Source organism: Octopus sinensis, linkage group LG6, assembly GCF_006345805.1.
Source record: "Octopus sinensis linkage group LG6, ASM634580v1, whole genome shotgun sequence".
NCBI classification, from domain to species: Eukaryota; Metazoa; Mollusca; class Cephalopoda; order Octopoda; family Octopodidae; genus Octopus; species Octopus sinensis.
Genome location: NC_043002.1, coordinates 68,514,666 through 68,530,139, shown reverse-complemented (window position 1 = coordinate 68,530,139; position 15,474 = coordinate 68,514,666). Strand labels below are relative to the sequence as shown.

The 15,474-nt window shown below is 34.8% G+C and overlaps 1 protein-coding gene across 1 annotated transcript in view; it reads left to right on the top strand.

Annotated features, from left to right (window-relative positions):
- LOC115212937 (ras-related protein Rab-40C-like) overlaps positions 1-15,474 on the top strand; it is a 67,984-nt gene that overhangs the window by 33,250 nt on the left and 19,260 nt on the right. Inside the window, exon 2 of the mRNA XM_029781783.2 lies at positions 4,490-4,550. Within this exon, the coding sequence (XP_029637643.1) occupies positions 4,490-4,550 (61 nt within the window). The remainder of the gene's footprint in view (positions 1-4,489; positions 4,551-15,474) is intronic.

Sequence of the window (15,474 nt, the reverse complement as noted above, 5' to 3'; positions counted from 1 at the left end):
CCATTGCCAGTACCGCCTCACTGGCCTTTGTGCCGGTGGCACGTAAAAGCACCCACTACACTCTCGGAGTGGTTGGCGTTAGGAAGGGTATCCAGCTGTAGAAACTCTGTCAGATCAGATTTGAGCCTGGTGCAGCCATCTGGTTCGCCAGTCCTCAGTCAAATTGTCCAACCCATGCTAGCATGGAAAGCGGACGTTAAACAATGATGATGATGATAATGAAATTTTAATGACAAAATCTTATATAAACCCCAGTTGAAAATCACTGGCTTAGTTTCAGTGTACCTGATCCTCTCATTTTGGGTACTCTGTTTTATCTGCAGTATTTATTAGTCTATTTCCTCAATTTTCAAACCTACAAATTAGGAGTCTATAATATAAAAGAGAACTAAATATTATTAATTTTTCCTGGCCCCAGTCCTTAGTCAAATTTGTGATTGCATGACTGGAAGTATGATATAACCACTGTCCATGGTAGCTAATGTGTAACAAGGAATTTGTCATTTTAATTATGTTAGGTTTATCTATGGTAGTGATAATGGTCATTATGATTCATAAATATGCAATAAAGATATAAATTTTATGTTGCTTGTGCACATGATGTTTACAATTGTCACCAAGCATGGCTGCTCACATCAGAGATCGTATTGATCTATGTTCAACTCAATGCAGTAAAATTTTGCTCACAGTGGTTGACATAAAGTACCAAGAAAATAAAACCGATATTGGTAGCAATGAAACACATTTTTTTTTTTTTTTTATCTGCACAGGAATTTATATTATAAATAGATACTATATACTGTGTCAACACAATTTATGTTCCTCGAAATTGCATATTTCTTTACTTTCTGAAAATATAAAATGCTTTTCAAAAATTTTTATTTTTTATATTCTGAAAATTTTAAATGCTCTTTCACTTTATAAAGATTCTGATTTAAAAAATAAATAAATAAAATAAAAAATTTTTTAAGAGAAAATTTTCCTCAGATCCTGAATGTCTGATGTTCAAAACATAAAAGTCTAAAGATTGTTTCTTGTTTGTTTTTTTTTTTTGGGGGGGGGGGGTTAAAGAAAAATATATAATAAATAAGTTAGATGTTTTTTAAAAAAAATGTCCATGTCGAAATAAATAATTGCCCATGTGAGTTATATTACTGTAAAACAGCTCCTTTCATTGCTTGTGGTCTTGGACTGTCTTTTGACCCTTGAATTCAAATGTTTGTGTGAAGGAATTGTCAAAAGTTGGTAGGGTTTGATCTGCATATTCAATATTTGACAGGTTGTACTCCATGGCCTCCCATCATTCAATGATAAAATGATAAAATTCCTGTAACTCTGCACAAAACTGCTAGCAAATTTTGAATTTGCCAGCAGTTTTGTGCCGAGCAAGCTTAGCAACTGGCAGCTTATGTTTCTCCATATAATACTCACATAACCACCTAACACTAATTTTAAAGTTGTCAAGCATTGTTTATATCTTCTTTGTGATTTCCAGTGTTTTGAGATGTAGGTTAGTTTTACAGACTCCACCATTTGGGCATTCTATGTAATGTCACCTCTTCTGTGTCACTGGCTTCCAGAAGAAATAAGATAATTTTCCAGTTTTCATTAAATAGCATCGAATTTATCAGTTATATATATATATATATATGAGTGGAGGGTAACTTACTCTGAACATATATATATGTTATTTCTACAGTGTTAGTTTTACAGCAGGTGCACTTTTGTCAGCCTACACAAGTAGGATTCAAAATAATTTTCAAATTTTTTTGTTTCATCCAGGATGTAAGAAATTTCACAATATATTTCATACAAGTTCTAGGATGGAGAACTTTGGTAGTTTTCTTTTGACACCATGGGTAATGTCAGGAATATGACATACATACAATAATTATAATTTATTAAACTTCTTGATGCTCATACAAAATGATGAAATTAAAATTAGTTTTCAAAAGAAAAATACTTATTACTTTAATCTTTTAAAATTCACATTACTCTGTCAAATGTAATGCTTATTTATTCACATTGTTTTAAATAATCATGTATTATCTTGTAGCTTTGAGATTTCAGTGATACGTGATATGATTGTATATTTTTAGAATGACATTGTAGTGTAGGTGTGAGAAGCCATATCTGGCTAGTTTTAAAACAAAACAAGTAGAATGTTTAGGCTGGATACAGCTAAAGGGTTAAAATAAAATAAATTTTTTCATTTGTATAATTCCTCCCTTAACTACTGTCATTTACAATCTTTTGTTTTGATTTGATTTACCTTAACTCTTACAGTTCTGTAGTGCTTTCTCTCTCTACATATATATGTCTCCCATTCCTGGCAGATACTAGAGATTTTGATGAAATCAGTAAGTTGTATAAAAATCATAAGAATATAACTATTGCTTGAGTTTGGATGAAATTTGTGGGTACAATACAATAACTTTTGGCGTACATTGTGAATTTGGCTTTTACCTGTTGTTATGTCACTTTCACTTTCCAAAGTAGGTTGAATACAGTTAAGCTTATTTTTTTGTATTTTCATATATACTTACAAGATATTGATTCCTGTGCATCAGTTTCTTGTCTCTGAGCTGAATTTGTCCTATAGCTTGGAATTGGTCTCTGTAACTTGGAAGTTGCACTACTCTCATTCGAAAAAGTATTCTAATATATGCCTTCAAAAATTTTGTAAGACATAACAAATTATGATCTTCTGATAATCCCAGTATGCAGAGACACTACATTTAAGATATATCAGTATTTTTTTTTGGTAGTGGGGTTGTTTATTCTTACAGCTCGCTAATGAAAGCATTGATGCTTTATCAGCTACATAATAACTCCACTCCTTCTCAATCGATAAGTCCCAATATCACTTTAATAGCTGGTGTTAATAGATGTCACTGAAATATCACTCTTTTTAATCCAAGTTCAAACATTCTTTCTCTAATTAAATCATTAATAAATAAATAATATATAATCACTAAATTCTAAGTCACCACTTGAAGTATTAACAGCCATAATGCTTGAAAATCAATGGAAGAAAAAAATCTGAAGAAATTCAGGGGAAAAATAATGCGAAAATGAACACACATAATGCTTCAGTCCTTCTAAGATAAGGCTAGACTTTTGTTTCTTGCAGTATAGGATTTTAAGAGCCAACAGTTTTACATTTTGTTTTCACTTCTGAAATGGCTTGAGTTGATAGGTGGACTCAATTAAGTTTTTTAGAAGGGGCTATAGAAGATGCTATGTGTACTGTTCTTCCTTTCCAGACTTTGAAAGTATAGCAGCAAGGTCTTTATGAACTACCAGTTTATATGCAACAAACCTTCCTAAACTAGAAACCCTTAAGTTATACTCTAGCCATAATTAGAATCTCAATGAAGAACAATCACACAATATCAATGTATGGTATAGTATAAGCAACAAAACCACCATAGAAACCAAGAATTCTTTGACAAGTTCAACCCAACAAGAATGAAGGACAGCTTGCAACAGTGAAAACACAAGCAACAAGCACATCAAACATATGCTTCCATCATCAGCTGCCTAACAGATATCATTGTGGTTTTGACAACTTGTTTTCAATATTTGTATGTGTTTCTTCATTGCTTAGGTAGGATGATAGCAAAGCCTAATGTATAGTATTTGATTATAGTCAATAAGGACAATGAAGAACTTCATATATCTAGTTCTTGATTCAAAATTAAATGTATTTCTTTACTGTCATTAATATAGTGTCGTTACATCAGTCTTTCATCAGTTCTGTCCTTTTAATATTTTTTCCAGTAGTAGTGGATAACATAGTTGTTTCATTTTTTTTTATAGTTACTCTTTAGGGATAAAGATAAGTAATGGCCTCTGTCTGCCGCATACAGAAAGTAGATCAAACTGATCAAGCAAGCTGATGATCAGTGGTATTCCAACCATGATCATTCAGTCTTTTTCAGGTAGTGTACACTATGCCTTTGTTTTAAGAGAGAAGAGTTTGACAAGCAAGATTTAGCTGCTATTTTTAACAAGCAGATTGATTGCATAGAGGTTCCCTCGAATGCAGAATAAAATGCAATTGCTCAAACAAATAATAGAAAAAACAAAGATTCCACTCATGATGTATAAAAACACAAATATAAAAAAAAATATCAATAACTGAAGAGATAGGATAGTTGCTGGTAAATCTTTCTACATGGCTGCTTTGAATGATTTCTAACCATTGAGGTCAGGCATTCATTCCATTTATGTCAGCATTGGTATATATCTTTGTGTGTATGTATGAGATATGTGTTAAATCAATTCTTCTTAATATAATGCATTTTTTTCCCTCTATCTTTTTCATCATATTACTTTCTTTAATCAAAGATGTAATATGCAAAAATGTCTACTTACAATATGTAGAAAAAAATGGAACAAACCTAAAAAAATAAAATGGAACAAACTTAAATGGCCTTTATTGTTATACTTTGTTAAACTCTTTCTTTATTGTTGTTTCATATAGGTGTCCATTCAAAGACAACTACAATTTTACTTGATGGGAAAAGAGTGAAACTTCAATTATGGTAAGTACTATTTTAATAACACACACACACACACACACACAACAAATGATATAAACAAAAGAATCTAGCACACGGCATCCTCAATTTTTATTTCATTACTTATTGTTTGACTGCTGTCATTCATTTAGTTTTTTTGCTCGTGCTCTCTTTCTCTCTCTTTTTCATTTCTCTCATCTCTCTCTTCTGTACATCTTCTGTAGAATCAAATCTTTTGGAGACTTACTCTCCAGAACACACATGAGTGGTCCATTGCTTTTTAGAGCTTTAGCAAAGCCCTCAATGCTTGCCTTTCTTCAAGAAGTTTGTTTCCCAACCACACAGTTCAGTCTTACAGCATGACACCTTGGGCAAGTGTCTTCTATTATAGCCTTGTGCTGACCAAAGCCTTGTGAGTGGATTTGGTAGGTGTAAACTGAAAGAAGTCCATTGTGTGTGTGTGTGTTTGTCCCCCAACACTTGACAACAGATGTTGGTGTGTTTATGTCCCCATAACTTAGTGGTTATCTTAGCGGTTCAACAAAAGAGACTGATAAAATAGGTACCAGGCTTAACAAAAAAAAAAGTACTGGAGTTGATTTGTTCAACTAAAATTATTGAAGTTTGTGCCCCAGCATAGCCACAGTGTAATGACTGAAACAAGTAAGAGATAAGATAACACCTTAGCTAAGATAACTAAAGAGCTTCCTGTCGGTTCTGGCCCTATGCATCCCAGGGCTCAAGAAAAATAAAACTAAAAAGAAGCATGTTTATCAGGACTCTATCTCCAACCCCAATTAAACCAACATTTTGTTATCCCAAGGTTTGGTTATATCTCTGCCACTTTTCTCTTTCTACATTAATGACTTACTTTTCTTTTATTTATACACTCTCCAACACAGATACGACCCCCCTCCCACTCTACTCCACTCCTCCTTAACCCTCTTCACATAGGCATCCTCTACATGTAAACTAGGTATCTTATTTCAGAGATGTACTACTTCCACAAGCAGAAACTTCAAACACATTCTCCAGTTGAGATATGACTTCCAAGATATAATCACTGGGTGCATATCAATGAAAACAATCTTGTGCTGTACATTCCTTACACATGTTAAAGCCCTCAGGGTTTCTACAAACTCTGGGCCTCAAAATCTCTGGTGGACTTGTCTGCCTTGGTCGACAAAATATTTTTCATATTTGAATTTTAAGTGTTAGGAGGGAATAAAGTATCGTTGCTCCATTTAATTCATTGCAAGTTTCTGGAACCACTGAACTCATGTGAACGTGGAGAAGCTTGTAGTAGTAGTAGTAGTAGTAGTAGATGAAGTATAATTTTAATGCATAGTTCATCTCTTACCTGTATGTTAGGATTATCAAATTAAATATTAAGGGTGAAGATGGTGAACACAAATCATTTTGTTTCAACTGATTTTCGAATAAAATAATTAACTCACTTTTAATTGGTTTCAACTAGATGCACTTGTAATTATTTTCATCTGTGTGCATATATGTCTGTGTGTGCATGTGAGAGAGAGTGTAAGAGTTTTTATTTTTTTAATTCACTATAGGAAGGTAATATGTAATATAGCAGGTATGCATTAAAAATGCATTTGAGGCACAGGGACATGCACATTAATCTTGCTGTCAGTTGTTGCTCTTTTAGTTTAGTCCCAGATAAGACTTGATCAAGCAGATCTATTATCAGAGGTGTTGCAGCTATGCACCTTGCCTTATTGTCTATTTAAGACTATGCTGTTCTGTATGTCTTTCCACCTTTGAGATAGTAGAATGTTATGGTGTTCTGAGTAGATCCATGGTGTCCTGTGAGGCTGGCATTAGAGCCAAACAAGATAACAGTAATGATTAGGAAAATTACAAAGTGGAAAAAGAAAATATGTTGCACAGATTTGGCACAGATGCAAATGAAAGTAGGAGAGGAAGTTGGGTTCTCATTGGCGAATGGTAAAAATAAGATAGTTTCAGAACAAGAAAGGATGCAGCTGATCCTAATTTGAGAGAGTGTTTTCTTTATGTTTGGTAAAGAGATAAGTGAGTGGTAGAAAGGGTAGAATGATTTTTCTCTGGTATAAATAGACTTGGTTGAATCTTGATAGCAACAATGCAAATTAACAACACGTGAGGGACTGATACATTACTGATAAAAATAATGAACAACAAATGCCTGCACATGAGTGGCTGTGTGGTTAAGCAGTTTACTTTACAATCATGTGATTCTAGGTTCAATTACAGTGTGCAGTGCCTTTGTTAAGTGTCTTCTATTGCTTCAGGTTAAGCCAAACAATGAAGTTGCAGTTCTGAATGTAAACACATTAGTGTTAAAGGACACAATAAAGTTATGTCAATTAAAACAATGCATTTAATTTTGGTTCATACTAGTTACTTAATTGCATTTCTATGTTTATTCGTTATTGTTCCATTGTTGAATTGCTCCATTGATAAAGACAGGGAAAATAGTAAAAATTTGGCAGGGTTTGTCAATTGGTATATTGAGACAGGAATTCCCTTTGTGTGCAACTGCCTTATTTGTTGGTGGTGTTGGGTTAATCTTCTTTGGAGTGCAAGGCCACTATAGGGACGACATGGGTATTATGGGGATTATTCTTGTTTTATTGTTTTATATTGGTTTTGAAATTATTGAAAAATATATTTTTTTTAATGAGATTAGATAAAAAATACTTGGTAAACTTTGAAAATACTCAATTATAGATGAAACTGATAAGCACAGATTTATGACTGTTTTATTATGTATTGTATTTTGAAATTATGCTAAAGCATTTAATAGTGCTACATTCCAAAATTAGATTAAAAAAAAAACTTTTAGTGCATTATTGACTTTTTATTTTCCCTGTGTGTGTGTGAGAGAGAGAGAATGAATAAGAATAACTTTTCTGATAATTATTTTCCACTTTAACGATTAGATTTTTGCAAATCATGATTTTTTTTTCAACAATCATCTTTTTTGTTCTTTGTATCAGAGTTCCTTTAAAATAGTTTTGGTTTCTCTTTGAGTGTTGCAGGGGAAGGAGTTTATATACACATATATGTACACACACAAGCATCTATGTATATATATATATATATAGAGAGAGAGATAGAGAGAAGTGCATGTATATATATGTGTATGTGTGTGCATGTGTATATATTCCTCATACAGTTTGCACTGCAGGGCATTTCCTTCGTCAGCTGTCGGCTGGAGATCATGCTTTTCTTCCGCAAACACGACTATAGTCTTAATATACATATCATTTTAAGGAGATAATAGACAAAACATATGTATATATGACTAAACCTGAACAAACTAAGTAAAGTATTACATCCATAAAAGGTGAAAGAAATTCGAGAATGTAGATCTGGGAATGAAATAAATTTTGAACGCATTCATGTGGAAGGAAAAATGTTGAGAGGTTGTGGTGGGTGGAGGCAAAATAGAGCATGCAAATATTCAAATGATGGGTGAAAATTTTGGAAACTAATGCTAATTAATATCTCAGGATATTTGTGATTAAGATGAAATTAGAAATTTAAGTAAGTTATAACCCTAATTAAAATAGTTTCTTTGTATTGATATAAGTATATAAACATTGTCATCATCATCAAATGGAGAAATAAAATTACAAATTGCATTAATTCTGAATGTGTTTTAATTTGTGGAATATAGTTTTAAAAGGTTAGTTATGGAAATGATATCAAATTATTAAAAAGCTTTTAAAATAATATTAATTGTCCGTTTACATATTAAAGTAAATAAAAATGTGTTTGAAGAAATTTATGTGAGAAATAGGTATGTTTATTGTAATAAATATAAAGCAAAACATGATTCTGTGTTTCCCCATTAAATTTAGTTGATATCTGAATTTAAGAAGAATGTTTTTCAACTGCATGTACTTTCAACTGCAGTTTCATATACAGATCCAGCTTATCTTCAAATATTTTGTGTAAGTTTTAAGGTATCTTTTACTTGTTTCATTCATAAGACTGTAGTCTTGCTGGGGCACTGTTTTAAAGAGTTTTATTTTTAGTTAGACAAATTGACTCCACAACTTAATTTTTTTTTAAAGTCTGGTACTTATTCTATCAGTCTCTTTTGCCAAACTCCTAAGTTATGGGGACATAAACCAACACAGTAGTCAAGTAGTGGGGTGTGTGGACAAACATACACACACAAAACGGACTTCTTTCAGTTTCCAGCTATCAAATCCACTCACAAAACTTTGGTAAGATTAGAGCTATAGTAGAAGACACTTAATCAAGATGCCATGCAATATATTTCATTACTACCCACAAGGGGCTAAACACAGAGGGGACAAACAAGGACAGACAAAGGGATTAAGTCGATTACATCGACCCCAGTGCGTAACTGGTACTTAATTTATCGACCCCGAAAGGATGAAAGGCAAAGTTGACCTCGGCGGAATTTGAACTCAGAACGTAACAGCAGACGAAATAACGCTGAGCATTTCGCCCGGCGTGCTTATGTTTCTGCCAGCTCGCCGCCATGCAATAGTTGCGAAACAATCATCTTTGGTCACAGCCATGCCTTGGGATTTTACTATCCTTGGAATAGTCAAATAGATGCTAAACCGGTGTAAATAGGTACAGGCATGGCTGTGTGGTAAGAAGTTTGCTTCCCAACCACATGGTTCTGCATTCAGTCCCACTGCGTGGCACCTTGAGCAAGTGTCTTCTACTATAGCCTCGGGTCAACCAAAGCCCTCTAAGTTGATTTGGTAGGCAGAAACTGAAAGAAGCCTGTTGTATGTATGTGTGTGTGTGTGTGTGTCTGTGTTTGTCCCCCTACCATTGTTCAACAACTGATGCTGGTAGCTCAGCAAAAGAGACCATTTCTCTGACTAATAACCCTTTAAGACAGTGCTCCAGTATGGGCACAGTCAAATGACTGAAACGAGTAAAAGAGTGTGTGTGTGTGTATATATATACACACATGTATATATATATAAATTCACTGTTACATAAGACCATGTGGTGTTAGAATTTGTGTTTGCTAAATGTATTTCAGGAATGTCAATATATGCAGATGATAAATTTACTTATATTATTGTATATAATAAACCGACTGTGTGATTCATATGGTAAGTGTTACAGTGAATGGCAGCAGTGGCACAAGACAGATAAGAATGTGTGTAATGGAATGTGACAGATAGAATTGAGTATAAATATTTTGGTATGACGGAAACACATGTTTAAATTCAAATTAGTTCAAAGCATGACTTACAAAGCATCAGAACTTCGAGCATATTTATGTGTGTGTGTGTGTGTGTGTGTATCATCATCATCATTTAATATCTGTTTTCCATGGTAGCATGGGTTGGGTGATTTGACAAGAGCTGGCAAGCTGGAGCCAGTTGCCAGAAGTCTCAGTCCCTTGTCATCTCCTCTGTGAGGCTCAGCATCTGAAGATCCTTTCTTACCACTTCAAGCATCAGGCTCCAATTGTTGTTTTGGCAAGGTTTCTACAGCTCAATGTCCTTCCTAACACCAACCACTTTACAGAGTACCGGATTTTTTTTTTTTAATGTGGCATCAGCACAGGTGCTTTTTATGTGGGTCCAGCATAGGTGCTTTTTTATGTGGGACCGGCATAGGGAATTTTTTTGTGTGATACCAGCACAAGTGCTTTTTATGTGGCTCCAGCACAGATGCTTTTTATGTAGCACCAGCACAAATGCTTTTTATGTGGCACCAGCACAAATGCTTTTTATGTGGTACCAGCACAAGTGCTTTTTATGTGGCACCAGCACAAGTGCTTTTTATGTGGCACCAGCACAGGTGCTTTTTATGTGGCACCACCATGGGTGCTTTTTATGTGACACCAGCATACGTGATTTTCATGTGGCACTATCACAGGTGCTTTTTATGTGGTTCCAGCACAAGTGCTTTTCATGTGGCTCCAGTATAGGGGCTTTTTATGTGGCACCAGCAGCAGTGGGGAGTGGAACTGAAGTAAGTGACTGTGTGCTGGGCAAGAGGTTAGAGTATGATAGAGGATCAGTCTAAATGAGAGAGAAAGAAATAAATGTTGTTGGAGATGTAGAGACCTACCCTTAGGGAGCAATTGGGTGAAGAGTGCAAGTAATACAGAGGAGATAGAGGGGGATGTTCCATAAGAGTTGGCGGGATATGTTTAGAGATAGGGAAGACATGACTGTTTCAAGTGTGTCTTTGTGCTTGTCCCCAACCACCACTTGTAAACCAGTGTTGATGTGTTTACATCCCTATAACTTAGTGGTTTGGCAAAAGAGACTGATAGAAAGGTACTAGTGTCAATTTCAGCTATAATTCTTCAAGTGGTGCCCAACATGGTTGTTGTCTAATGATTGAAACAAGTAAAAGATATAATATATATATATATGTGTGTTAGGCTGTAGCCTCCCTCATCCTTTTTACCTGTGCTCACTAACGTATTTAAAATAGCAACATTTATGCTAAAAAACAGAATGCAATCCAATTTGTCAACATTGTCACCACTACTTGAATAGGTTCCACTGTAAGAGCACCAGTTGCCTGGAACTGCCCTTTAAGATATGATGTGTAGGCATCTGTCTTGTGACCCCTTGAACCAAGGCTCTGCAAGAGGCATTTCAAATGTTCAGCAACATCTTGATGGCAAATCATACAGCAATTCCAGTTTAGGTCTGTGTTCAGAGTCATGTTAGAAAGGTTGGAATGTTTTGAAAGTTTCAACCACTTACAGGAGGAATTTCTGTAAAACCTGAAAGACAAAAAATCTTCTACGTCTTTTGTTATCCTGGAGCAACTTGGAAACTCACAAATATTAATTCTATGCCATGTGTTCCTTCAAATACAACTCAAGTCAATTTGACTCATTTGTTGGAGTTGGGCATATATAGCACAAGGACAAGAAATGTAAATTTAGTCTTTTTAAGTAATATAAAAATAACTTCGGTATTGGGCATACAGTGAATCAGACTAAATACGTGTCTTGAATAGAAAGAATGCAAGTTCAAATTACTTGAAGCATGGTCTCTAATTTAATGTCTCGTTAACCAATCAGATTTTCTCATGACTCATATGGTTAGAGAACAGTGCTTAGCTTTTCGTAAGCCTTGGCCATCTTGAATTTTGGTGTTTTGCATACATATTTCTAAAATCTCCAGAGAATTCTTTGCCACTCGTTACTAGGCAAAATGTGAGGGAACCTCATAATAAATATAGTGCTTTTATTCACTAAATGGTTGTACTCTTTAAATACAGTTCTAAGCAACCTGATTAATAGTTCACTAAAGATTTTTCTCTTGTTCCAGAACAAGACATATCTGCTGGCCAGCTAACTTCTGTAATGGTGCATGACTTTTGTTTCTTGTCTCATAGAACAATATCAGATATTTCTGTAAGGTGGCAAACTGGCAGAATCGTTAGCATGCTGGGCGAAATGCTTAGCAGTATTTCGTCAGCTGCTACGTTCTAAGTTCAAATTCTGCCGAGGTCGACTTTGCTTTTCATCCTTTCAGGGTTGATTAAATAAGTACTAGTTACGCACTGGGGTCGATATAATCGACTTAATCCATTTGTCTGTCTTTGTTTGTCCCCTCTATGTTTAGCCCCTTGTGGGCAATAAAGAAATAGGTATTTCATCTGTCTTTACGTTCTGAGTTCAAATTCCACCAAGGTTGACTTTGCCTTTCACCCTTTCAGGATCAATAAATTAAGTACCAGCTGCATACTGGGTCACTCTAATTGACTAGCCCCCTCCCCGAAAATTTTGGGTCTTGTGCTTAGAGTAGAAAAGAATATCAGATATTTCCATATTGGATTGTTGTTTTTATCAACATCAGCAATATCAAAATCAAATCAAATGGAAATTGTAGTTGTGAGCCCTGTGCCGGTAGCACATAAAAAGCACCATCCGAATGTGGCTGATGTCAGTGCCGCTTCGACTGGCTTCCGTGCCAGTGGCACATAAAAGGCACCCACTACACTCTCAGAATGGTTGGTGTTAGGAAGGGCATCCAGCTGTAGAAGCACTTCCAGATCAGATTGGGGCTTGGTACAGCCCCCTGGCTTCCCAGACCCCAGTTGAACTGTCCAACCCATGCCAGCATGGAAAATGGACGTTACACGATGATGATAGGAATGGTCCACCATTGTTTCTTATCTTTAAAGCTATGGCCATTTTCTTGTTCTGGTGTGCCTTTGGTAACCATCAGGACAATTCTTCTTATGAATAGCAATGTAATTAGATTTGGTAACAATATACTTCATTGCAAGGAAGCATTGTGCAGAAATTTTGGGGGCAGATGATGATGATATGATATCTTTCACACTGGAATGGCACAATCAGCATTTTCTATCACAAGGTGTTGATTCAGAGGCATCCTTATCTCTTTTATTTAGTTGCTATCTCTTATTCTTGAATAGTGAAAGCATATTTTAGGTGGAATTTAATGTATCTATCGCAAGTTCAGGGTAACTCTATCAAATTCTGGGATGTTAAAGCTATCATTTACTTTACAATAATGGCTGATATGTTTTAAGAATTACACTTCTAGAAAGTGTAATGAATAATAGTTCGGGTAAACAATAAGTGGTGGTGGTGGTGGCAGTGGTTTTGTGTGTGTGTGTGTGTGTGTAACCGAGACCAACTGATAGTTTTGCATTTGTTTTCCTAGTAATCGTCCTAACCACAATAATCACTATATTAATTTAAGCCACTGTGTTTCTATTACATAAATTTTCAGTGTGTGTGTGCTTATATATATGTATGTATAAGGGCAGGGCATTAAAGAATACAAGATATTTTTATTTTTCAAAAGTGTATAATCTTTCATTGATTCAAATTTAAGCCTTTTTTTGTTCTTTTAATTAGGTTTATATAACTTGTTAACAATGCATGTATGATTTCTAGGAAGAAGGAAAAAATAAACACCCGCTTGCATCATTATTATGCTTGCAAACACAAGCATAAAATGCATCCTTTGCAAGTGATCAGGCAATGCACTAAATAATTTTAAATTACATCATTCAACGAGGGCAGACAAAATTACATGGTGTAAACTGTTAATGTGAAAGGGTTAATTATGATTTATGACTCAAATGTGAAATATTCTGAAAACATTTCTGTGCATAGGCATTTTTTAAACATTTCTGTGCATAGGCATTTTTTAAAAACCCTGCTCTTCTTCTCAATTAATTTATTTCATACATTCCATTATAACTTGATTCCAATTGATTTATCACCTGCTTTATTTACTTTTATATTTTATATTTTCCTCTTAGGCTGTCGTCACAGTGGTTAAGTATTATGTAGTTATATTGAACATTGCTGCTAAGCAGTGCAGTTTTATGATTAAGAAAATACTTAAATAATACAGCTCATCTAACAAACTAGTTGAGTTACTTAAAAATATTATATTTTTATGTCAAATTATCTAATCAGATTCTGGATTAGATAATCCATGTTCAGTCATAGCTTGACTTTTATTTTGCATTTTATTTCTATTAGTAAAGTGAAACTTGAAAATAATGATGAGATAGTAAAGCCCCCAGCCTTACTGAGTCTAATTCTGACATTCTGTTTTGTTTATAATGACTGTGTATAAAAAGACAATGTTTGCTCCCCAACCCCTAAAACTTTCTCTTTTAGATTTTACAAAAAGGATTGTGACTAGACAAATTTTTCCAATGATTTTTCTGAACAAGCTTTCAGAAGCTGAAAACAAACCCGTCACATACAGCATACAAAATTTTATACTGAAGTTGTAGGTTATAATTTGGTCTAGATTTGTTTTTCTTTTTCTTTTCTTTTCCTTTTTTTTTCTTTGCAGTCCCCTTTTTCTATTTCTAAAATTTAACAAAAACTTTCCTCCTTTAATAATCATGATGCAGCTGATGAAAAGTAAACCCAGAAATATTAATATTTATGCATGAGGAGTTCTCTTTTCCCTGTTTCTTTCCACATCTCACTCTGACTCTATTAAAAGAAACATGTTTTAAAAATTAAAAAAAACTTGAAATGGGTTAGAAGGAGACATGTAAATAGGTGTTTAGCATAAACCAATTTCTGCATCCCACCCTTCTTTCTATCACACAATGAAATAATAATAATAATAAGAAGAAGAAGAAGAAAAAGAATATAATCTCTCCATTATGCAACCCTGTAATATAATTCTCAAGTTTCACACTTTCACCATCAGGAGGTCTCTAAAGAATAATGGTATCGTTTACTTTTAGGCATGGTGTTAGTATTTAGGTGAGATGGCATGGAGTGGGGGGGTCTTCTTCACAGTTTAGTGCAGGTTCTATTTGAATTGTTGCAGGTTAGTAAATAAGAAGGAAAACAATAGGCTAGAAAACAGTAGTTCATCTGAGGAAATATTGTATGAATAGTTAACTGCTGAGTTTGAAGAGTCTAACAACAGATGCAGCGGTGGTGGTGGCAGTAGAGGAGGGGAGAGACACCGAGTGCATCAGGTGGGTTGTGGTGGTGGGTTTCAGAGTTTACAATTCAGATGTGTTATGGCAGATAAAGCGATTGAGGTAAAATATTAATAGTCAAATGGGAGCTAACAATATTTAATGTAACGATTGACCCATCCTACACACCACTAATCAATTAAAATTATACATTTAGGTGCAGGCATAGCTGTTTGGTTATGTCTCCCTGTTCAGCACCTTGGGCATGTCTGCTATAGTCCTGGCTCAACTGATGCCTTGTCAATGAATTTGGTTGACAGAAACTCTGAAAACCCACACAATGGGCTTCTTTCAGTTTCCATCTACCAAGTCCAGTCACAAGACTTTGATTTACTAGAAGGTGCTGCACAATGGTACTGAACCCAAGATCACATGGATGGAAAGCAAGCTTCTCGACTCTGTAGCCTGCATTTACATGAGTGTAAATATGGGTGTGGTGGGTGCAGAGTACACCATTGTTCAACACCCAATA